At 44.2% G+C, this 24248-nt stretch overlaps 1 protein-coding gene across 4 annotated transcripts; it reads right to left on the bottom strand.

Moving 5' to 3' along the window:
• Positions 1-11835: 11835 nt before the first annotated feature.
• On the bottom strand, positions 11836-23006 carry LOC123090654 (poly [ADP-ribose] polymerase tankyrase-1). Of its 4 annotated transcripts, XM_044511972.1 has the most exons (13): positions 22782-22965; positions 22615-22683; positions 21977-22144; positions 21739-21778; positions 20009-20140; positions 17677-17819; positions 17126-17236; positions 16852-16977; positions 13806-13958; positions 13141-13239; positions 12824-12994; positions 12638-12717; positions 11836-12298 (listed from the first exon to the last, which is right to left on the bottom strand). In XM_044511972.1, the coding sequence occupies exons 3-13, from the start codon at positions 21995-21997 to the stop codon at positions 12229-12231; spliced, it is 1146 nt and encodes a 381-aa protein (XP_044367907.1). In that variant the 5' UTR covers positions 21998-22144; positions 22615-22683; positions 22782-22965; the 3' UTR covers positions 11836-12228. The 4 variants fall into 4 exon arrangements, with proteins under 4 accessions (XP_044367907.1, XP_044367904.1, XP_044367908.1 ...); XM_044511969.1 differs by lacking the exon at positions 21739-21778 and having other exon boundaries at positions 22782-23006; XM_044511973.1 differs by lacking the exon at positions 22615-22683 and having other exon boundaries at positions 22782-22953.
• Between the last annotated feature and the right edge of the window lie 1242 nt (positions 23007-24248).

Raw genomic sequence — 24248 nt, 5'->3', positions numbered from 1 at the left:
CCCTTTATTGCGTTGGTTGCGAGTTCTTTGTTTGTTTGTGTAGGTGCGTGGGACTTTTAAGGAGCCTCCTACTGGATTGATACCTTGGTTCTCAAAAACTGAGGGAAATACTTATGCTACTATTGTTGCATCACCCTTTCCTCTTCAAGGAAAACCAACGCAAGCTCAAGACGTAGCACTGCCCGTGGCCAAACCTTTAGTCCCACCTCGCTAGTTGAAAGGGGCGCACAGTGGTTTATAAGCCCCACTGCCGCACCCCTCTCGAGCTCCTCTCCATTACAGGCTTACGGGCCTAATTGTCACTGCTATGCCTGATGGGCCTACTGGGCCTTATGTCCTGGCCCATCGTAGGGTTTCTAGTCGTATTCAGGCTGTGGTGGCCCAATAGGTGGCATTTTTTATTTTTCCCAGTTTTTTTTTCTGTTTTTGCATTATTTATTTCCTTTTGTTTTTTGCTTTATTTTTTAGTTCTTTTTGCTTTTAGGTAATAAAAATTATAAACTTTCTCTTAGTGCCATTTGTTTTCTAATTTGAATAGTTTGAAATTGAATTTTTTGAAATTTATGTGAATCACTAGTTTTTGAATAACTTTACTATAAAAATAATTTTTTTAGTGATTCTTTTTCCTGCTATTTAATATTACTGTGTTTTATCATTATATTCAAAAACAGATTTTGTTTTTTTAGTTTCTAAAAAAAAATTCTTTATGATAATTCTTTTTGCTATTAAAGTTTCTAACAAAAAAAATTCTTTATGAAAATTCCTTTTGCTTTTAATGTTTTGAACAGAAAATACTTTGATAATTTTGGATGCATAAATTTTATATAATTTCAGTTTCAATAATACTAGAGGTTTATAAAAGTTTTTTGAGTTGATTCCTTTTGCTATTGGAGTTTTATAAAAGCTTTTAAGTTGATTCTTTTTGCTATTGAAGGATATTATAGTTTTGTTTTAGTTGATCATAATAGAATATTTTAATTGATTATTTTTAGTTCATTCTTTTTGCTATTAGTTCATTCTTTTTGCTATTAGTTCATTATTTGAGCTAAATGACCCTGAAATTGAAAAGCACTACAAATGAACTCTGAAAAGGTTGAAAGATGGCATGGTATCATCATTTCACCCACATAGCATGTGTTAAAAAGTTGAGAGGGTTACGACAAAAACTGGATGCACTTCGTGTTCAAAATGGACAATCTCTTTTGAAGTATCAGGGTTTCGGACGGAAACTCTACAAAGGGATTCCATTTTGTTGAACTTATTTGAACTCCAGACTTTTTGTGTGTTCAAAATGCACCATTCAAAGCCACATCATCAATTTTCAACCCTCTCTGACTTCATTTTGTATTTTTCATGCATGTACTGATTTTTTTGAGCTAAATGACCCTTAAATTGAAAAGCACTACAAATAAACTCTGAAAAGGTTGAAAGTTGGCATGGTATCATCATTTCACCCACATAGCATGTGCTAAAAAGTTGAGAGGGTTACGACAAAAACTGGATGCACTTCGTGTACAAAACAGGCAATCTCTTTGGAAGTATCAGGGTTTCGGACAAAAACTCATCTGTTACAAAAGGGATTTCATATGTTCACATGTAACTGCAGTGATATACTAGATCAAAGGCATCATCATAATAGTTGTTGATAGAAAATCTTCACTTTTTGTTCGCTTGTGTCCTTTGCTTATTGCACCGTAACCATGGATTATCTTCATCGTTTAACAGGGTGCTTGGGTCAGCCTTGACTTTGAAGGGAGGAATTTCATGAAACTTTTCATAATCTTCAGACATGGCTGTCTTGCCCTCCAATCCCACGATGTCTCTTTTTCCTGAAATAACTATGTGGCGCTTTGGCTCATCGTATGATGTATCCGCTTCCTTATCTTTTCTTGTTCTCGGTTTGGTAGACATGTCCTTCACATAGAAAACCTGCGCCACATCATTGGCTAGGACGAATGGTTCATCTGTGTACCCCCAGATTGTTCAGAACCACTATTGTCATTCCGTACTATGGGTCTACCTGCACCCCGCATCCTGATAGATTGACCCATTTGCACTTAAACAAAGGGACCTTAATATCATATTCATAGCCAAGTTCCCATATGTCCACTATGTAACCATAATATGTGTCCTTTCCCCTCTTGGTTATTGCATCAAAGCGGATACCACTGTTTTGGTTGGTGCTCTTTTGATCTTGGGCGGTCGTGTAAAATGTATTCCCATTTATCTCGTACCCTTTGTAAGTCATTACAGTCGAAGATGGTTCCCTCGCCAACGAGTATAGGTGATCAGAAACAGTGTTGTCACGCCTGAGACGTGTTTGGAACCAACTGCCGAAACTATGGATGTGTTCACATGTAATCCAGTCGTCACACTGGTCCGGGTGTTTGGAGCGTAGAATGTTCTTGTGTTCATCGACATACGGGGTCACCAAGGGAGAATTCTGTAGAACCGTGTAGTGTGCTTGAGACTAAGAATGCCCGTCCCTACATATTATTGAGTCCCCTCCTAGTGTGCCTTTTCCACCCAGTCTCCCCTCATACCGCGATTGAGGGAGACCTATCTTCTTAAGGTCAGGAATGAAGTCAACACAAAACCCAATGACATCCTTTGTTTGATGGCCCATGGAGATGCTTCCTTCTGGCCTAGCACGGTTATGGACATATTTCTTTAGGACTCCCATGAACCTCTCAAAGGGGAACATATTGTGTAGAAATCCAGGGCCCAAAATGACAATCTCGTCGACTAGATGAACTAGGACTTGCGTCATGATATTGAAGAAGGATGGTGTGGGAACACCAGCTCGAAACTGACAAGACATTGCGCCACATCACTCCTTAACCTTGGTAGGATTTCTGGATCGATCACATTCTGAGAGATTGCATTAAGGAATGAACATAGCTTCACAATGGCTAATCGAACGTTTTCCGGTAGAAGCCCCCTCAATGCAACCAGAAGCAGTTGCATCATAATCACGTGGCAGTCATGAGACTTTAGGTTCTGAAACTTTTTCTCTGCCATATTTATTATTCCCTTTATATTCGACGAGTAGCCAGACGGGACCTTCATACTGAGCAGGCATTTAAAGAAGATTTCCTTCTCTTCTTTGGTAAGAGCATAGCTGGCAGGACCTTCATACTGCTTTGGAGGCATGCTGTCTTTTTCGTGCAAATGTTGCAGGTCTTCCCGTGCCTCTGGTGTATCTTTTGTCTTCCCATACACGCCCAAGAAGCCTAGCAGGTTCACGCAAAGGTTCTTCGTCACGTTCATCACGTTGATTGAAGAGTGGACCTCTAGGTCTTTCCAGTAGGGTAGGTCCCAAAATATAGATTTCTTCTTCCACATGGGTGCGCGTCCCTCAGCGTCATTCGGCACAGATAGTCCACCGAGACCTTTTCCGAAGATTAGTTTTAAATCATTGACCATAGCAAGTACGTGATCACCGGTACGCATGGCGGGCTTCTTCGGGTGACCTGCCTTGCCTTTGAAATGCTTGCCATTCTATCGACATTGATGGTTGGTCGGAAGGAATCGATGATGCCCCATGTACACATTCTTCCTGCATTTGTCCAGGTATATACTTTCGGTGTCATCTAAACGGTGCGTGCATGCGTGGTATCCCTTGTTTGTCTGTCCTGAAAGGTTACTGAGAGCAAGTCAATCATTGATGGTGACAAACAACAATGCATGCAGGTCAAATTCCTCCTATTTGTGCTCATCCCACGCACGTACACCGTTTCCAATCCACAATTGTAAAAGTTCTTCAACTAATGGCCTTAGGTACACATCAATGTCGTTGTCGGGTTGCTTAGGGCCTTGGATGAGAATTGGCATCATAATGAACTTCCGCTTCATGCACAACCAAGGAGGAACGTTATAGATACATAGAGTCACGGGCCAGGTGATGTGATTGTTGCTCTGCTCCCCAAAAGGATTAATGCCATCCGCACTTAAACCAAACCACATGTTCCTTGCGTCACCTGCAAACTCCTCCCAATACTTTCTCTCGATTTTTCTCCATTACGACCCGTCAGCGGGTGCTCTCAACTTCCCGTCTTTCTTATGGTCCTTTTTGTGCCATCGCATCAACTTGGCATGCTCTTTATTTCTGAATAGGCGTCTCAACTGTGGTATTATAGGAGCATACCACATCACCTTGGCAGGAACCCTCTTCCAGGGGCGCTCGCCGTCAACATCACTAGGGTCATCTCGTCCGATCTTATACCGCAATGCACCGCATATCGGGCATGCGTTCAAATCCTCGTACGCACCACGGTACAGGATGCAGTCATTAGGGCATGCATGTATCTTCTGCACCTCCAATCATAGAGGGCATACAACCTTCTTTGTTGCATATGTACTGTCGGGCAATTCGTTATCCTTTGGAAGCTTCTTCTTTAATATTTTCAGTAGCTTCTCAAATCCTTTGTCAGGCACATCATTCTCTGCCTTCCACTGCAGCAATTCTAGTACGATACCGAGCTTTGTGTTGCCATCTTCGCAATTGGGGTACAAACTTTTTTTGTGATCCTCTAACATGCGATCGAACTTCAGCTTCTCCTTTTGACTTTCGCACTGTCTCCTTGCATCAACAATGACCCGGCGGGGATCATCATCGGGCACATTGATGACCCACAAGTGTAGGGGATCTATCGTAGTCCTTTCGATAAGTAAGAGTGTCGAACCCAGCGAGGAGCAGAAGGAAATGACAAGTGGTTTTCAGTAAAGTATTCTCTGCAAGCACTGAAATTATCGGTAACAGATAGTTTTGTGATAAGGTAATTTGTAACGGGTAACAAGTAATGAAAGTAAATAAGGTGCAACAAGATGGATCAATCCTTTTTGTAGCAAAGGACAAGCCTGGACAAATTCTGACATGAAGGAAAACACTCCCAAGGACACATGGGAATTATCATCAAGCTAGTTTTCATCACGCTCATATGATTCGCGTTCGTTACTTTGATAATTTGATATGTGGGTGGAACGGTGCTTAGGTACTGCCCTTTCTTGGACAAGCATCTCACTTATGATTAACCCCTATTGCAAGCATCCACAACTACAAAAGAAGTATTAAGGTAAACCTAACCATAGCATGAAACATATGGATCCAAATCAGCCCCTTACGAAGCAACTCATAAACTAGGGTTTAAGCTTCTGTCACTCTAGCAATCCATTATCTACTTATTACTTCCCAATTCCTTCCTCTAGGCCCAAATAATGGTGAAGTGTCATGTAGTCGACGTTCACATAACACCACTAGAGGAAAGGCAACATACATCTCATCAAAATATCGAACGAATACCAAATTCACATGACTACTTATAGCAAGACTTCTCCCATGTCCTCAGGAACAAACATAACTACTCACAAATCATATTCATGTTCATAATCAGAGGGGTATTAATATGCATAAAGGATCTGAAGATATGATCTTCCACCAAATAAACCAACTAGCATCAACTACAAGGAGTAATCAACACTACTAGCAACCCACAGGTACCAATCTGAGGTTTTGGGACAAAGATTGGATACAAGAGATGAACTAGGGTTTGAGAGGAGATGGTGCTGGTGAAGATGTTGATGGAGATTGACCCCCTCCCGATGAGAGGATCGATGGTGCTGACGATGGTGATGATTTCCCCCTCCCGGAGGGATGTTTCCCCGGCAGAACAGCTCCGCCGGAGCCCTAGATTGGTTCCGCCAAGGTTCCGCCTCGTGGCGGCGGTGTCTCGTCCCGAAAGCTTGCTTATGATTTTTCCAGGGTAAAAGACTTCATATAGCATAAGATGGGCACCGGAGGCCTGCCAGGGGACCCTCGGGGCAGGGAGGCGCGCCCCCACCCTCGTGGACGGTGGGTGGCCCTCCTCTGGTATTTTCTTCGCTCAGTATTTTTTATTAATTCCAAAAATAACTTACGTGTAGTTTCAAGACTTTTGGAGTTGTGCGGAATAGGTCTCTAAACCTTTTCTAGCCCAGAATTCTAGCTGTCGGCATTCTCCCTCTTCGTGTAAACCTTGTAAAATAAGAGAGAAAAGGCATAAGTATTGTGACATAACGTGTAATAACATCCCATAATGCAATAAATATCGATATAAAAGCATGATGCAAAATGGACGTATCACACATCGTCTGGTTCCTCTTGATCTTCAACAGCTTCCCCTGTTGCAGCATCACCGTATTCAGGGGGCACATAGTTGTCATCGTCCTTTTCTTCTTCGTTGTCTTCCATCATAACCCCTATTTCTCCGTGCTTGGTCCAAACATTATAGTGTGGCATGAAACCCTTATAAAGCAGGTGGGTGTGAATGGTTTTCGAGTCAGAGTAAAACTTCGTATTCCCACATATAGGGCATGGACAACATATAAAATCATTCTGCTTGTTTGCCTCAACCACTTCGAGAAAATTATGCACACCCTTAATGTACTCGAAGGTGTGTCTGTCACCATACATCCACTGCCGGTTCATTTGCGTGCATTATATATAATTGAGTGTGTCAAAAACCATTACAGAACATCATGAATAGATAATTAAGTGACCAAATTAATAGAAGTTCATCATCACATTAAAACCAAAGTACATACATAGTTCTCTGATTGAACAACATATAGCTCTCCAGAGCATCTAGTTAATTAAACCATACATTGAAACTATGTAAAACATTTCAATGCGAAAACAAATGCGATCATAATCACAACCAAGGTAACAATTGATCTAACGACATAATGATACCAAGCCTCGGTATGAATGGCATGTTTTCTAATCTTTCTAATCTTCAAGCGCATTGCATCCATCTTGATCTTGTGATCATCGACGACATCCGCAACATGCAACTCCAATATCATCTTCTCCTCCTAGTTTTTTTTCCTTCAAGATTTTTGTTTCTTCTTCAACTAAATTTAACCTCTCGACAATAGGGTTGATTGGAATTTCCGATTCACATACCTCCTAGATAAATAAAATTTATGTCACGTTGGTCGGCATAATTGTCATAAACAATAAATAAACCAAATAGTTATAAAAGACAATATATACCACATCCGAATCGTAGACAGGACGAGGGCCGACGGGGCCGGATACCAAAACCATCGCACTATATAATAAGAAGCAATAATAAAAGAAAGAAAATTATACAAATATGTATCTAAACATACAAGTAAGATTTTTTTTTCCTTTCAGAAAGAAGATAAGAACAAGAGGCTCACCATGGTGGTGCCGACGACGAGATCGGTGCGGGCGATCGACGGCGGTGAAGACGGGGACGGGACGTGACGGGCCGCTAAACCTAGACAAATATTAAGGAAAATGGAGCTTGGAGGTCGAGCTTGGAGAGGAGAAATCTTAAGTAGTGTGGCTAGGGCATTCCATCGAACACCTCATGTGCATAGAAGGTGAGCTAGAGCACCACAAAGCCCTCCCCTCGCCGGCCAGAAAAAATAGAGCAGTGTGGAGTGCTCTGCTCGCTAGCGAGGGGGTATATATAGGCACATCATTTGTCCTGGTTCGTGGCTTGAACCGGGACTAAAGGACACCTTTGGTCCCGGTTGAAGCCACCAACCGGGACCAATGGTGGTGGGCCAGGAGCGAGGCCCATTGGTCCCGGTTCGTCCCACCAACCGGGACCAAAGGGGCTAGACGAACCGGGACCAATGCCCCCACGAGGCCCGGCAAGCCCCCTGGCCTCACGAACCAGGACCAATGCCCCCATGGGTCCCGGTTCGTGACAGAACCGGGACTAATGGGCTTATCTGGCCAGAATGAAAGGCCCTGTTTTATACTAGTGTGCCTTAGCGTGCTTGTAAGCAGAAGGCAACTCTCTCTTTACCCGAACATGTTTTTTGCCATGCCTTTTTTGTATTGCTACATGGCAACTGCCTAGTGTTAGTAGGTGGCAACTGCTAAAGTTTTCAAATAATGGCAACTGTAGTAGACCAAACCATACATGGCAACAACTGTTGTTGTCCAAAAATGGCATCTGGCACTCGACCTAAGATGGCAACTCCAGTTGAGCAACCATGGCAACTGTAGTTCAACAACATGGCAACTGCAGTTAAACGAACATGGAAGAGAGTCCGGACCATGGCAACTGCGGGGACGCGTGGTGACTGTCACGCGGAGCGTGCGGAACCGTGAGTACGAGCATGTGGGCGTTATCTATTTTGCACACACGCAAGCATGTGAGAGGGACCGCGAGACAAAAGACCGGACGTGTGGGCATTACTTGTTTTGCCCACACGCAGACGTGTGGACTGGTTCTTTAGGTACCACATGGAACGTGTGGCCAGACCCCTTAACGCCCACACGCAGACGTGTGGACTGGTTCTTTAGGTACCACACAAAACGTGTGGCCAGACCCCTTAACGCCCACACGCAGAGGTGTGGACTGGTTCTTTAGGTACCACACAAAACGTGTGGCCAGACCCCTTAACGACCACACGTGTGGACATTATCGGCGTCCAAAGTTTATTAGTGTTAAAGTAAGGAAAATGTGCATATGCATGGAAGTATGGATGTTTCTCTTATGTGCATATGTGGTTGTATGGATGAATAGATATGTGCATATGCCATCGTCACCTGACTTCTTTGACAAATTGTAATACCATTTTGGTGTATGATAATATTTGATAAATTGAAATGCATATGCACGGATGAATGTGTGATGTTGCATTGTCATGCATGTGGTGTTATGTAGGCTTTGTCCAAATACATGCATTTTAAGAGCCTTATTCATTTTGATTGCAGGTATAGATGTCAAATATTTGCTGTAAATTTTATGACTAAGCATGGATTATTGTATTATGTAGGATGACCAATCAGCTGGCCAATGGTCCTTGGTATGGCTTGAGGCCAATTACGGCGCACTCATCGAGCGCGGTATATCGAGACCGGACATGTAAGAACCAAATATGTTTCTTTTTTTTCAGTCAATTAGTAAGGGGGCCAAATAGCTGCACGCAACCAAACACGCCCGGAAGTCCTAAGTTAAATGTTGAAATTTGCTTTCGATTAGAGCATCACAAACAGATACCCAAAAACAGCCGCCATGCCCAACAAACTGACATTTGAGGCACAAAACAGCTTATCTCTATTGTAAAAAAGATGCCCTGTCTCTATACAGTAACAAAAAAAATGCAACTTCCCTAAAATTTTGCTACAAGTGTTGCAAACCTGTAGCACCTCTAGCGACTGCCCTAAAGTCAAAAATGTCGTGGCGAAAACCCAACCACCGGTGAAACTTCCTTGTCGCTGATCATCACCACCCCACACCGAGGTTGGTTCTCGCCGCCACAACTTCGTCGACCGCCCATGGCCCCGCCGCTCAAGACATCCAGCACGCCCACCACGACCACCACTAAATCCCAGGAAGTCACCACCCAATTCCGCCTGTTCCCCAACCCATTGCCACCCTCCGACATCCATTGGCAGCCATCACGACCCCCACGTTACCATTAGCAAAGCCACTGCTCCTTGCAAAGCTCTCGGCGGTCGGTCGGCATGGCGCCACCAAATTTGACCGCAACCCCCCCCCCCCCAACACCCAAACCTCTACCCCGCCCTCGCCGCATTTCCTCTACCTCTAGGGACCAAAATCGAGCTCGACACTTGCGATTGTCATATCTGCCTCCCCGCCTCTCCACCATAGGATCCCGTATATCAATTGCTTTCAAATTTAGGGCACCAACTTATTCGAGATCATGCGTCCAGCCAATACCCTGTCAAACAAGTAATACCCACCCAACCGCTCATCCAAATCATTTATTTTTCTTCCCAACCATGCAGAAAAGGCGAGCCAAAGATGACTCCAATACGGCTAAGGCCCTGTTTGGATTACGGTTTCCATTTTGAGCACCCCTTTGGGGCAAGTGATGCGAGGGATTGCCCACAGTAGCGCCCACGGGTTTTTTCATTTATGAGGTGTTTGGCTACAAAAATGGTAATGGTAACATTAACGTAATCAGATCAGACCGTTTAAGGAGATGTAATGGGTTTTCTCCAAGTTTGTTTGGTTCACTTCAGGTAAAAGAATTGATTACCGTCCCTGCTGCTCACTGGCCAGCATGCCCACCGTAAGTAGCCTGATCTTTCGGCTCCAGCCGCCCAAGATGTCAAGCGCTAACTGCCATCCCCGAAAAATCAAAGCGCCATCGGCCGTCCCTAAAATCAAGCGCCACCGGCGATCCCCGAAATCAAACGTCGCCGGCCGGCCGGATCTTGTGCGCCACAGACTGTCCCCGAGCATGTGCGCTGCCGTCCGCCTCCAATCTCAGGAGCAGCTCCGCCTCCAATCTCAGGAGCAGCTGGCCCTTCCCGATCACAAGCGCTACCCGCGGCGAAGGGGGGCTAGAAGGGGGTCATGGAGACGCCGATGCAGGACTCGAAGGTGCTCAAGGAGGAGGGGGTGGCGGACAAGGAGGAGGGTTGTGCGGGGAGGAGGAGGAGGGCATGAGATCGATACCGCAGTCTTTACCGGTGGGAGGTGGGCGGTATCGATACATAACTGGCCTGGACCTGTTTACGGTGTGGAGTTACGAAACGCGGGGACTGTTTTCCCTTTACGGCGTTAACAGGTGACGGGCAAAAAACTTGGAAACAAACACCTCCTTATTTTCTATTGTACTATCTCATTCACTGATCACTTCATCAACCCTGTTTGCCGCTCCCTCCTTCTAAATCAATGAAATGCCAGCAGCATGCGGGGTCTTTCAAAAGAATTAAAAACTCAGAGGCCTCTGCCTGTCGTTTTGGTTTCTGGCAGGAAATAGCTCTTGACCAGTAAGTTACACCTGTAAGTAAATTACATCTGTATTCAATTACATTGACGGCAAGCGCGGCCTAAGGCCCCGCTTGGATCCTCGTTTTAAGGCCCAATACACCTGTAAAATATACCCCCGTAAAATAAAAACGGATGGGCCTGTCGTTGGTGCTTGGCATGTCGTTTTTGGGCTGTAAGTTTTACACTGGTTTTCTCGTTTACACCCGTATCAGGCCGGTATCCGATACAGACCAGAGGCCGTCGTTTTTCCCCACCTCGCCTCTCGCTCGAGACCTAGATCGAGTTGCGCCGCCGGGAGGCGCCGGCGCTGGTGTCCACGAGGTGGTCAAGCAACGGCGTTCGCGACGGCGACGTGGTGAGGCGCAGAAGACGGTGGCCACGACGGGGGTTAGGCGCGCCGACGACGGCGACCCGTTCCTGGCCGCGACGGTGACGGCGACTCGCTCCTGGCCGCCACAATGACGGCGAGTCGCTCCTGGCCGCGACAGTGACGGCGACTCGTTCCTGGCCGCGACGGTGACGGCGACTCGCTCCTGGCCGCGACAGTGACGGCGAGTCACTCCTGGCCGCGACGGCAGCCGTGACCTGACCGTGACGGCGAATCGCTCATCCTCCTCTGCTCCACCAAGGTATCCTCCCTCCTCCTCCTCCTCTGCCATCCCTCCCCGCCCCTTCCCCGTTCAACCGGCGGCGGAGTACTCCTTGGCGACGTGGCCGTCCTGCTTGGTCATGATTAGCCCGAACCCTCCTGCCAGTTAACAGCTGCTGCCAAAGTTTCACAAGAATTCAGTTCGTTAGCTGCTGTCGAAGTTCAGATTGATGTAAACCTAGAAATACTGATAAACAAACAGATGAACAATGGTTGTACTGTTATATAAATCAAAAATTTAGCTCATTTTATACCTGTGCAATTTGTGTGGAAGTGCAGTCTGTGCTGTTGAAAATTCTGTACGTGTGTATTAGAAAGTCTGTGCTGTTGAAAAGCTATACATTTGGGTGCCATGCATGTTTGAACATATATGTAGTGCTGCAACTTGGGCGCCATGTATATTTTACAACCGAATTGAAACTGGAGCCAACTTACAGGGGTGGCAGAAAAACAACATTCCAAGCGGAGGCTAGAAGCGGAATGGAAATACAACCCTGTGGCATGTATTCGGTTTGAGACTAGTATAATACAGGTGTAAAATGTTACAAGGGTGGCAGAAAAACAACATTCCAAGCGGGGCCTAAGTGGGGAAAAAGTTTAAAATGACGCGCATCATGAGCGTTCTAGACGGATTTGGATGAATACGTGCCAGAACTGATTAAAGCGCTCGCACACGCAAGCACCCATGGCCATGTAGCAACAACGCAACGTTTCACGGTTTCTCAGACAAAAACGAGATCACCAGACGTAAAACAAGCCGGAAGGGAACCAGTGAGCACAGCCGAAACCAGCCCAACCATGCAGGCCCTAATCAGATTCAGATGAGCTGCCGCTTTGTTCAGCATCAAGTTCCTCCTTCATTGCCGCAACTGCGTCCCTGAAAATGTCAGACGCAGCACCGGTTATTATGGAGCCACCATGGTGTGTTAGATTCAAGCTACGCAAGTTTAATCTATTCCGAACTTCTTTTTAAAAAATACTACCAAGCATTTCAGCCCCAAAGTAATGATGCAAGCAAATATACACTATTTGAGTGCACCCGCAATATGATAATAAATCATGCTTCACTTGATTATCAATTCTGCCAGAATAATGATATGCATAACATAACGACAAAGTTACGTATGGAGTCAAAGTTAAAACCAGTTATATTTAAAGGATCCTTGGAATTAGAAGACGTGTTGAAGAAAACGAAAGGCGAGATGGGAAGAGTTACCAAAATGCTTCATGAATCTCCTGACTTGCAGGATCCAGCTTCATCGCAGCCATGTACGTATCACATGCTTCCTTGTGATCCTAAGGATACAAAAACACGAAGCATATTGTTATTGTCCACGCGAGGAGACGGGGTTGACATGTAAAAAGCAAGCAAAAGGCCAGCAATGCGCTGATTTTGTCTGACCTTGAGGGCTGTTAAGGCAGCTCCTTTCCGCCAGTAACCTTTTGGCCAATCAGGTCGCAGCCTTATGCAAGCATTGGCATCCACCAGAGCATCATGTGCTTCACCAATCCTTAGATGGCAAAGGCCCCTGTTTGAATAGAGCGTTGCATCTTCAGGATCCACTTTGATTGCCTGCATCAAACCAAATCATGAGCATGATCCGTCATCCCAGAATCAAAGCGCTCAAACGGGTAGAGCATATACATCCATGCGGCATGCCCAACAGTCAATTATGTACCACAAGTCCAGTAGGAAGGTATGATACCACAACAATATACCTCACTGTAGAATTTTGATGCACCGGCGTAGTCCTTCTCCTCTACTGCTTTTGCACCAAGTGATTTCAGCTCAGCCTTCTTATCTTGACCTACCTTGTCCTACACCATTAAGAGAACATGTACTTAAGCCCTCTCTTCAGAGCAACAATTTTATCACTTCAATTCATAAGCATGTTTAGTTGAAAACAATTGGAATGCCCTAAACATGGTACTTCCATCTCCAAGCAACAGTATTGGCAAAATTGTGCAATGATGACACCTAAAAACCAGCAAACAATGGCAAATGAATATGCGCAGCAAAACATACTTGACTAACTTGCAGTGAGTAATATCATGATGTTCTGTTTCATGCAACCAGTTAATAGGATCATGTTTCTATTTTGTACTTGCTCCCCTATTAACCAGAGTTTCACCATATGTGTTCAGGACTTCCTGATTTTATTTGCCGGACTAGACTAGTTAACATTGTCCCAGTGATGGTTCCACACTACTATTTCTACATATTTGTTATTGTAGCTGCTAGGCAGATTCTGTTGAAAAAGAATATCACACCATAACGAACAAATGACATGCACCTTATTTCACACACATCTCACGAACAGGACAAACATAAGGTTCTACAAATTGTAACATTGAAATAAATGAGCTTCAAATTGAGTTTGTACCTTGTCCTTCAAGTGCTTTGATTTTACGTGGGTAATGATTCCATCAACACTCCAGCTTGGCACACATTGAATGGGTTTAGTGAATGGAAATAGAATCTCCACGAGCTCTCTTCTTCCAGAGTCTGCAGCGATTTCTATTGGTGTCGTACCGCACTGTTATGTACAAAAAAGAACAGGAGGAAGATATTTATGGAGGATGATCACAATGTGTCAACAGAAACATAGGATACATACAGTTAAAACAACACTGTGATACACTAAAGCAGCAATAATTAAGACATTCCCACGTGTTCCAACAGTTACCAACACGACATCATCACCACAAGTAATAGTAATATGACCTTTTTTCACAAGATAATATTCTAAAATGGGATACCAGTCAAGTGATACAAACTGGTTAGCTGCATCTCCATGGAAAATGCCAAGAATCACATACAACAATAACGGCGACAACAACAATAACAACAACAACAAAGCCTTTTAGTGTCAAACAAGTCGGGATAGGCTAGAGCTGAAACCCATGAGAGTCAAAACCAAGTCATAACTCTGGCACGTGAATAGCTAACCCTGTCCATGACTAAATCTTTGGTGATGTTTCAGTCCATATTTCTCTTTGCGAACCCCTTTCATATCAAGTTTGGTTTACCCCGACCTCTCCAGCACACCTTAACCATCCGCTAAGCACTGGCGCTTCAGGAGGCTTGCGTTGTGTACAACCAAACCATCTCAAACGATGTTGGACAAGCTTCTCTTCAATCGATGTCACCCCAACTCTATCATGTAAATCATCATTCCCCGTTCCTTTCTTGTGTGGCCACATATCCATATCAACATGTGCATCTTTTCTACACCTAGTTGTTGGACATGTCGCCTTTTAGTTGGCCAACACTCAGGGACATACAACATCGCAGATCGAATCACCATCCTATAGAACATGTCTTTTAGCTTTGTGACGCACTCTTATCACAGAGAATGCCAGACGCTTGGCGCCACTTCATCCATCCAACTTTGATTCGATGGCTCACATCTTCGTTGATATCACCATCCTTCTACAACATTGACCCCAAATATCGAAAGGTGTCCTTCTGAGGTACCACCTCCCCATCAAGGCTAACTTCCTCCTCCCCTAGTACTCCCTCCGTAAAGAAATATAAGAGCATTTAGATCACTACTTTAGTGATCTAAATGCCATTATCTTTACGAAGGGAGTAGTATTGAAACCACACCTCATGTACTCAGTTTTAGTTCTACTAAGCCTTAAAACCTTTCGACTCTAAAGTCTGTCTCCACAGCTCTAACTTTCTATTAGCCCCGTCTGACTATCATCGACTAGCATACACCATGGGATATCTCCTTGTCTATCCCTTGTGACCTCATCCATCACCAATGCAAAAAAATAAGGACTCAAAGCTAGCCCTTGGTGCAGTCCTATTTTAATTGGGAAGTCATCTTTGCAGCCATCACATGTTCAAACACTTGAACATTGGCGTACATGTCCTTGATTAGGGTAATGTACTTTGTTGGGAATTTGTGTTTCTCCAAGGCCCACCACATGACATTTCGCGGTATCTTATCGTAAGCCTTCTCCAAGTCAATGAACACCATATGCAGGTCTTTTTATTCCCTGCATCTCTCCATAAGTTGTCGTACCAAGAAAATGACTTCCATGGTCGACCTCCCAGACATGAAACCAAATTGATTTTTGTCACGCTTGTCATTCTTCTTAAGCGATGCTCAGTGACTGTCTCCCATAGCTTCATTGTATGGCTCATCAGCTTATTTCCATGGTAACTAGTACAACTTAGAACATACCCCTTGTTCTTGAAGATTGGTACTAATATACTCCGCCGCCATTCTCCGGGCATCTTGTTTGACCGAAACAAAAAATGAGGTTGAAAAGCTTAGTTTCCCATACTATCGTTATGTCACCAAGGCCTCTCCACACCTCAAGGGGAATACAATTAGGTTCTATCGCCTTGCCTCTTTTCATCCTTTTTAAAGCCTCCTTCCCTCGGGCTCCTGGGTGCGTTTAACTTGGTTGACATCCTTCGTCTTCCTCTCTCGGATCTTGATCATCTTATAGATGTCCCTATCGCCTTCCTTCGTGTTTAAACGTTGGTACAGGTCCTCATCACCCGACCCCTTGCTTCACAAGCTCCCTCTACGGTCTTCTTCGCCACCCTGTACTTCTATATGTCATCTGCACTCCTATCCAGGTGTAGGCGTTTGAAACAATCTTTCGTCTCCTTCATAGCCTTTTGGACATCATCGTTCCACCACCAGGTATCTTTTAGCTTCGATTCTACTAGCCCCGGTCACTCCAAACTCCCATGAAGCTACCTTCCAAACGCAAGTCGTCCACCAAGGAAGGCATGTGTGCAAGGCGTGGTCGATGAAGCCAATATGCAGCAGCACTATCAGTGAAAGTCATGAGAGCAACCAGCACCACCGACGAATGGGGTAAATACAAAAGGCTCTGTAGAAATCGATGGCTACATGGGTACATCTAACACTTACTCATCAAGGACCCTACGTTCCAGCTACCTACGTGGATCCTACTAGGCTCGGCTAGCTTCCTTACCCTTCACAATCATCAAGTCAAATGCCAAGAACCACATAACTTTAGAAAATACTCATTATGTCCCATGGTTCTCCCCTTTTTAAGACAAAACTAACAACCTTTTGACCACAATGTTTGTTTTCTGGAAGCATGTGATATTCTTACAAGTTACAATAACATTCCGCATAAAACTTAAATAAAAGTCACTACCCGCCACTTGTACAAAAATCAACAGATAAGGGTATGCGTCCAGAGTCGAACAATTGCATTCAATAGCCCTGCCCGTTCGAGTTGAATCAACAAGCGGTGGGGAATTTTGCTCCCCATACCCCCCGCATCAATCTCAAAAAGGGAAAAGAACTTTCCATAAGATTCGTAAGGTTTGACACGACTTATCCACCGTTTCAGAAGCATATGACACATTGAGCCAACAAAAGTACCATATGCATTAAGAATAACAAAAAAATATGAGGAACAAAAATTCACCTGCTTATCTGGAATGTTAGGATTTGCACCGGCCTCTAGCAAGTACTTAATACAGTCAGCCAAGCCATACATAGCTGCCACCACCAAAGGAGTTTTCGGATTAGCAGAATTCATGTCAGCACCAGCCTGTGGACGCATGTTATGCAACGCAAAACGCCATGCATAAAACAGATAATGAAAGAAAGAATTAGATAACAAAACCCACTTATATCTATATACTAGAGTTCCCGTCTAGGAGAAGACATGAAGAAACAAAGCAAACAGGATACCAGACCTTGACAAGTAGCTTCACACAATTGAGTGTGTCAGATTCACTCACTCCATGCTTGGTAGAATCAAGAGCCATAATTAGAGGGGTACCTGAAACTTGTGAAACCCTGTTTGGCTACAAATTAAAAAGAAGAAAAGCATATTCTTAGAAGTGACATAATTCAACAGTTAGAGCAGTAAGACTGTAAATACAACGTAAGAACAGAAAAACAGGTTTGACGCATTTGACTCCACAGCGACATAATATATCTGAACTCGCATCCATACATTAGCACTATTTTGGATTTCTAAAGCTAAATTACCAGCGAACTACCCTAAACTTGGCCATTATAGGTATTCCCACTATTTTGAACGATAGGTGACTAGAAAATTTATGAATGAATAATTGGACTTGTCAAAACAAAGTACAGTAAAAACTTCAATACTTGTGAAAGTAGATTTGGTAAAATATCAAAGATAAGTCCAACATAACAGATGAAGCAAGCATATAACACGTCCAGATTGCATCAAGTTGTCCAAATTGTCAATGAAAAAATTGTGGAATTTACACATTACATCTGCATGGTGATCCAACAAAATCTTCAAAGCACCAGCATTCCCAAAGGAAGAAGCAGTGTGCAGGGGCGTCCCCTGAAAAACATCATCTATATCCACGCTGGCTCCTCTGGATAATAATAGACGCATTACTTCTTCATTCCCTAGCAAAACACATGAATAGCATGGGTGTCATAAAGAACAACCATTAAAAAGACACACTATAAGAGCTGGCTAAGACAAATATGCAATAATTAAATTCCTATAAGATGTGCACTGAACCACTAAAGAGTTCCATAACGACCTTTTCTTCGTATAATAAGCCAAAACATTTGAAGATACAGACATCAGTTCACCATAAAATTCATTTGAGTTCCTCTAAGTTGTTACAATTTTTTTTTCAGAAATTGCAATGACAATCATGAGAGGATCAAAAGCAGAACCGACAATTGAACGTTAATGGCACCTTAACCAGATGGGTCAATATTGTTACCCGGACACCCATGTCTTAAACTTATCGATGATATGTGTGGATCACTGGATCAAACATGGATGTGTGCATTATCATGACGCAGAGGCCGGCTATCCCCTTTTGGAAAAAAAAGTGTGGATCAAACACCATTGTTTCAAAGTATGGTATGAAAGAACCACTAGAATTAAATGCTGCCGGGATTGAAGGCTCATATTAACAACGGTAAGTAATGATTGTTAAGGAGTATTAGTAATAGGTCTAGGAGTCCTATTAGGCTATCTTTCATTTCCTTGTACCCCAAGTCTTGTGTAATATATATATATGCCCCTTGGGCTATGATGCAATAGATATAAGTTGCATCATAAAATCAAATGGTATTAGAGCCTAGGTTTAGCTCTCCTCCGGACGCCACAACTTGTCCCCCTCTTCCGATCGATTTTTTTTCCGTCTCCCGATCCAATCTCTCGCGCCGCCGGTTTCTTCTGGCTGTCTATCTCGCCGGCGGCTGCTACTCTGTCCTAGCGCCCCGCACGCCTCCGCCTCTGGTCAGCCCCCTTCAGCCTGCACGCGCCGCCCGCTTGCTCCGGCGCCCCGCCCTGCAGTCCGTCACCCCGCCCTGCAGGTCCACGCTCCTGGCAAGAGCAGCTGCACATGCTTAACAAGGCCAGGAGCGGCTGCTACTTCGTCCGCCTCCACCATCCGCAGGTCAACCCTGCTGCTCCACCTGTGACGCTGCCACCTCCCCAAGGTCACGTCACTGCTGCTGCCTCCCCAGGGCGCCGCTAGCTGCCCAATCCTGCTGCATACAAGCTGAAAGGAGGAGCAGGTGCATGGTGGCATCGCGTTCAAGAAGAGCACAGGCTGAGAGGAGAACCTCGTGTGAGAACTTGACGGCAAATGAAAAGTCTCTTGAAAGGGAGATTTCTGCCCGCTGATTATGACCAGATCCTGTTTATCCAATTTCAAAATTGTGCTCAAGGAAATAGGACCGTTTCAGGTTACATGGAGGAGTTTCTAAGGCTACAAGTGAGGTGCAACCTTGCTGAAACTGAAGATCAACAAGTTGCAAGGTACATCAATGGTCTCAATGATGCTCTATTCAAGATCGATTGATGATGCAACAAATCTGGTCCATTGATCAAGCACAAGCTCTAGCCTTAAAGGCCGAGAGGTTTGTGAGGACAAGAAATGCAACTAAGGCTCCATATCCTCATGCCGAAGGCTCGTCTAGGAGTCAGCCTAATAGAGTGGAAGAAAAGACCGCTCCACCAAAGGCAAAACGACCCATCCAGAAGCAAACTAGAGGCAAGGGCAAGTCCAATGAAGGCGCAAAATGCTACAAATGTGGTGAAGGACACATATCCAGCGGTTGCCTGCTAAGGAAATTTGTTAACACAACTATCCATGATGGTGAAGGAGATGAGGAAGAATACGAATCTGAAGATGTAGAGGGGCAAGAGGTTTGTCAAGAAGGTGAAGAGGTGGTATTTGCCTGTGTTTAAAAAAAGGCACGATTTTCTCGAGTGCCTGAGGATTCTGTAAAACAAATTTCACCAACATAGCTTTAAGAAGATTGAGAGAAGAATGTTAAAGATAGGTGAATAAAAGATTGCCGGGTGGTTTCTAAATTGCTGATCCTGAGGCCAGACCAGACATGCCCAGCATAGAAAATATAGGACAACAAATAAGTCAGTGGAACAAACTATCATGGAGCAAGGAGTTACTGCACAACAGTGAAATTACCGGGAAGTATTTTCAATATTCAAAACCGGAAGGTTTGATGGTTACAGCTTCGCATTCAATTGTTCTCGTTTAGCAACAGATTAATATTCATGAAAATCACCAATAGATCAATGAACATATGCAGAGAGAGGGAGAGACCATTTTTAGCAGCACAATGAAGAGGAGCAAGGCCTGCCCCATCTATCTTATTTGGATCAGCTCCATGGTTGAGAAGATATCTGGCAGCAACACATTCTCCAGACAATGCTGCACAACCCAAAGGTGGTGGACCTGCCAACAAACAAGCAATCTGTCAGGTCACCAATATATCTTGCTCTCTCTTATTGAAGGCGAAAACACTCAAGCTCTACTAATGTACAATAGTATAAGGTATGCATGTTTCTTCCTTACACGCATGTGCTGCCATTACATAAATTCCTATAAATGTGGCAGATAAACCACATTCCATGCAAATACTAAAAGATCCTCTCACCACCAGATAACCACATAAAACATGTAGTATGGTATGCGTGCGGGAGCAGGCATGCCCACGTGTGTGATGTGTTCCAGTTTGTATGTTTGGGAAGGGAGGTAGATGTTCCCACGTGCTCTGAATTGCACTAAGAGATGTTATATGTGGAACCCTTATGTTAACTCCTGCTACATATATAGCCAGCATATTGACAAAATACCACATAAAAATGGTAAAAAACCTTAAAGCCAGAATGTGATTAATTATATTAACAGAAAAACTAATATGTGCACGTGCCCAGATAGTTTTCCTATACAGCGGATTCCAATGTAGCTCGTCGCCAATAGGAAAGATGGTGTATGCATGTGCAGAGCCTACCACTTCATGCCGATGCCATCAGCGTTTATTGCTAAATCCAAAATTCAAAACAATTTATGTCCTAAATCACCAACCTGATTAACGATCCATCTTAATTGTTGAGTTCGTTTCGGCGGGAGCTTCTAAACAAGATCCCATTTTGTCGCTACCAACTCCAGATTATCATACAACGGCTACCATATTAGTAGTGAAAGATTATCACGCTAATAGTGCATGGGGTTACCAAGTAATAATGTATTTAGGCATTGCAATCTTGTGCAGTCTCAGAGAGTGAGAATACAATTGTTGCCAATAAGTAGGAGATGATATCAGACCATAAAGTACCACCATGCAAGTCTTATATGAATGGGAGAGTGATGACCCTAATGTGGCAACCAAGCGTCTATAACCCAGTACCAAGTGGCTATAACATGGTAACCAAGTCACTATAACCTAAAAACTACTGACAGAAGAAAAAAAGGTCATCAAAACATATCAACATAGGATCTAGTTTCAAAGATCTCGTCACAAAATGCTAGTGGTGAAAACAATTCACCAATCAGGTACATAATTTGAGAGAGAAGATCTTGAAAATTCAAAACCGAGGTAATCTTTGCCGACGTAATACTATGGATTGGTTTGTATGCTACATGCAAGTTAGAATATGGGAAGACTACACGAGGCCCATGCATCACACAGTTTGTCCTTCTATTTATAACAAAGTAGAATATGTGTGATGAATAATTAATGTAATGGGAGCTACATATTTGATCATAAGAGCATCTCCAATAGCTTGTATGTATATGTGTTGGCAAATTTGTCCATGTCATCAACCAACCAGATATCATACAATCATTCCAGTAGAGTGTATCTAAGAAAATGAGATAATAAATAGCTTTGCTTCCCCTTTGCACCTTGGAGGTGGATGCCAAAAATTACATAAAAAGTAAAACGCTCTCAAAAGGACCTGCATCAGCATCATTTAGTTAAGCAGAAACAAAAAAAACATACAAGAACACCAGAGAAGTGCAAAACAGAGACAAAGACGGTGAAAACGTACAATTTGACAGCACAGCACCACTTGTTTCCACATGCAAATTCTGCTTTTAACATTCAGAATTAGATATAGCAATTACATGCTAGAGCTAAAAAGAATATGTAAACAAAATAGCTAAGCCATTATCTGAGTTACATGTTGCATCAGACAGAACAGCTTACATGACAGTATGGCAATCCATAGAAGCAAACCAATAACACAAAAAATGCAGTAACTGATCTAGAAGAGGAAATACACGCACCACCACGGGAGCCACCGGCATTGACGTCAAGGCCAAGCTCCTCTACCAAGTATTCGCAGACCTTCATTTGACGCGTGTATGAGGCCAATCCTAGCAGTCCAGCGCCCTCTAGTATATCCATGTCAGCAAGGTTTGCTCTATCCTCGACATCCATTGCATGAACAATATCTACATCAACCCCAAAATGTGGCAGATAAGTTATAATAAAATGCATATGAGAACTATAAGTCTGCGACAAAATAAAATGATTGCACAATCTGGGTCAAAATTGCCAACAAACATGGAAATTCAGCAGCCTAAAGCACCATAGTAATAGAATCACAAAGCCAAATCTGGCCGAAAACCTCAGTTCATCACAAGGGTAGGTGCCACTACTTCCTTTTCAGGGGCAATTGGGTAGGCACCAACCACCACCATGGCGTGTCAGGTGGCAAAAAACAATCGTGATGCAGGCAAATACACCCCTGATTAGCATGACGGGCGCACAATCGGGGTCTCCCCACAACCGTCCAGCACGCGCGAAGCAAACCAAGCGCTCCTGCAGGCAGCAGGAGCCTCACGGGCAGGCAGGCAAGCGCGCCGCGGACGAGGCGGCGGGGGACGGCGAGGCGTGCGGTGCGGTGCGGTACGGTACTCACCCTTGAGGCGGGGAACGTCGCCATCCAGGACCGCCGCGAGCAGCGCCCTCTCAGTCGGGCCGGGGCAGGCTGGAGGAGGCAGGGACCGAGTCAGCTCGCCGCCGTCGGAGACGAGGGAACGCGCGAGGCGGGGCTAGGGTTTCGCGCGGTGGCGGAGATGCGCGTACCGTCGAGCGTGGAGGCCAGGTCGAGGCCGGGCTCGCCCGGGGACGACTGCGCCGCCCCCATCGTAGCGGGGCTTCCGCGGCGGCCGGCGGCCGGCGGCAGCTCCGGTGGCAGGGGTTCGGGGCCGGTGGGGGCTCTTCGGCGGTGGCTTCGAGGGGGAGAAGGCGGGGAAGGGGAAAGGAGGGGAGGAGGAGAAGCGGAAGCGGGAGCGAGCGAGGGAAAGTGAAATGGGCAGCTGGGCTTGCGCCACTTTTTTTTTCAATGGAAAAATGTCGAGGGAAAATGTGGGGATAAAAAAATTCATCTGGGTGCATTTGGTTTTCGCGAAAGTCAATTATTACAATTCGCAAACTTTTTTTTTGGCGAAAATCATCACAAACTTTAATCAAAGGACAAATTCATTGAGCAAACTATCCATCTCCACGATGCCGAATTCATACATACATACCACATGAAAATATGTTCCTTCATGAATATAATGGTATTGATTTCGTATTTTAGGCGAGGACGGTTTTTCCTGTAAGTTTGGTCAAGATTTTCAAGGTTTGACTCTGACAACATCTTTTTCTGTTTTGGATGGACTTTGAAAATATCTAATACACACTATATTTTGAGACGGTGGGGGTATTCTGTTCATGCCTTCGGTTCGGAAAAAACCGGGGCAAAGGAAAAATTATTTTGGTCATAGTTTAAAAGGAAAAATGCAGGAATCCGTCGATGGCTTGCGATAAACCCAAACTTGCTTCACTCGAGAAATAAAAAAAGAAGGCATGTTAGACATTCTCACAACCCTGATTGCAGACAAACAAATTATCAGATGTCGATCACCCTAGGCGTTCGGTTATTTCGGTTCGGGTAGTTCGGTTTATGGGTAATTCAGGTACTAAAAAATGGGGACCGAAATTTTTTCTGCCAAAAAATACCCAAACCCAAATTACCTGAAATTTCGGTCTGGGTAATTCCGATACCCAAAAAACCCCAAAATATTCGGAGCACACATCAGCTTTTCGTATGAATAATTCGGGTAGTATGGGTATTTTAGTTAGTATGGGTAACATGACAGTGTGATAATAGCGTGGGTAATTTGGTTAGCATGAACAATTTGGTTAGTATGAATAATTCGGGTAGCATGGGTATTTCGGGTTTTCCAGACTGGAACCCAAAAACCGAATAGCCAGGAAATGAGAACCGAACCCTGACCCGATACCCAACAATTAAGGTTCGGGTAGCGGGTTAGGGTAAGTTTAAGTCCCCATCAGCTGTACCCTTCTCAATTTGTTGCCGTGTTGGTGTTGGTGATTCCACTCAGAGTGGTTTGCCGACAAAATTCCGTCGCAAATAAAAGGAAACAAATGATCGGTGGTATCTATTTCTTTTCTAACGACTCACTTTAGATTGAAAGCTTTCTTAGATACTCCTTCCGTTCAGAATTACTCGTTCAAGAAATGAATGTATCTAGATGCATTTTA

This window comes from Triticum aestivum, chromosome 4B (genome assembly GCF_018294505.1).
Source record: "Triticum aestivum cultivar Chinese Spring chromosome 4B, IWGSC CS RefSeq v2.1, whole genome shotgun sequence".
Lineage (NCBI taxonomy): Eukaryota > Viridiplantae > Streptophyta > Magnoliopsida > Poales > Poaceae > Triticum > Triticum aestivum.
This window is presented reverse-complemented; position numbering and strand designations above follow the sequence as displayed.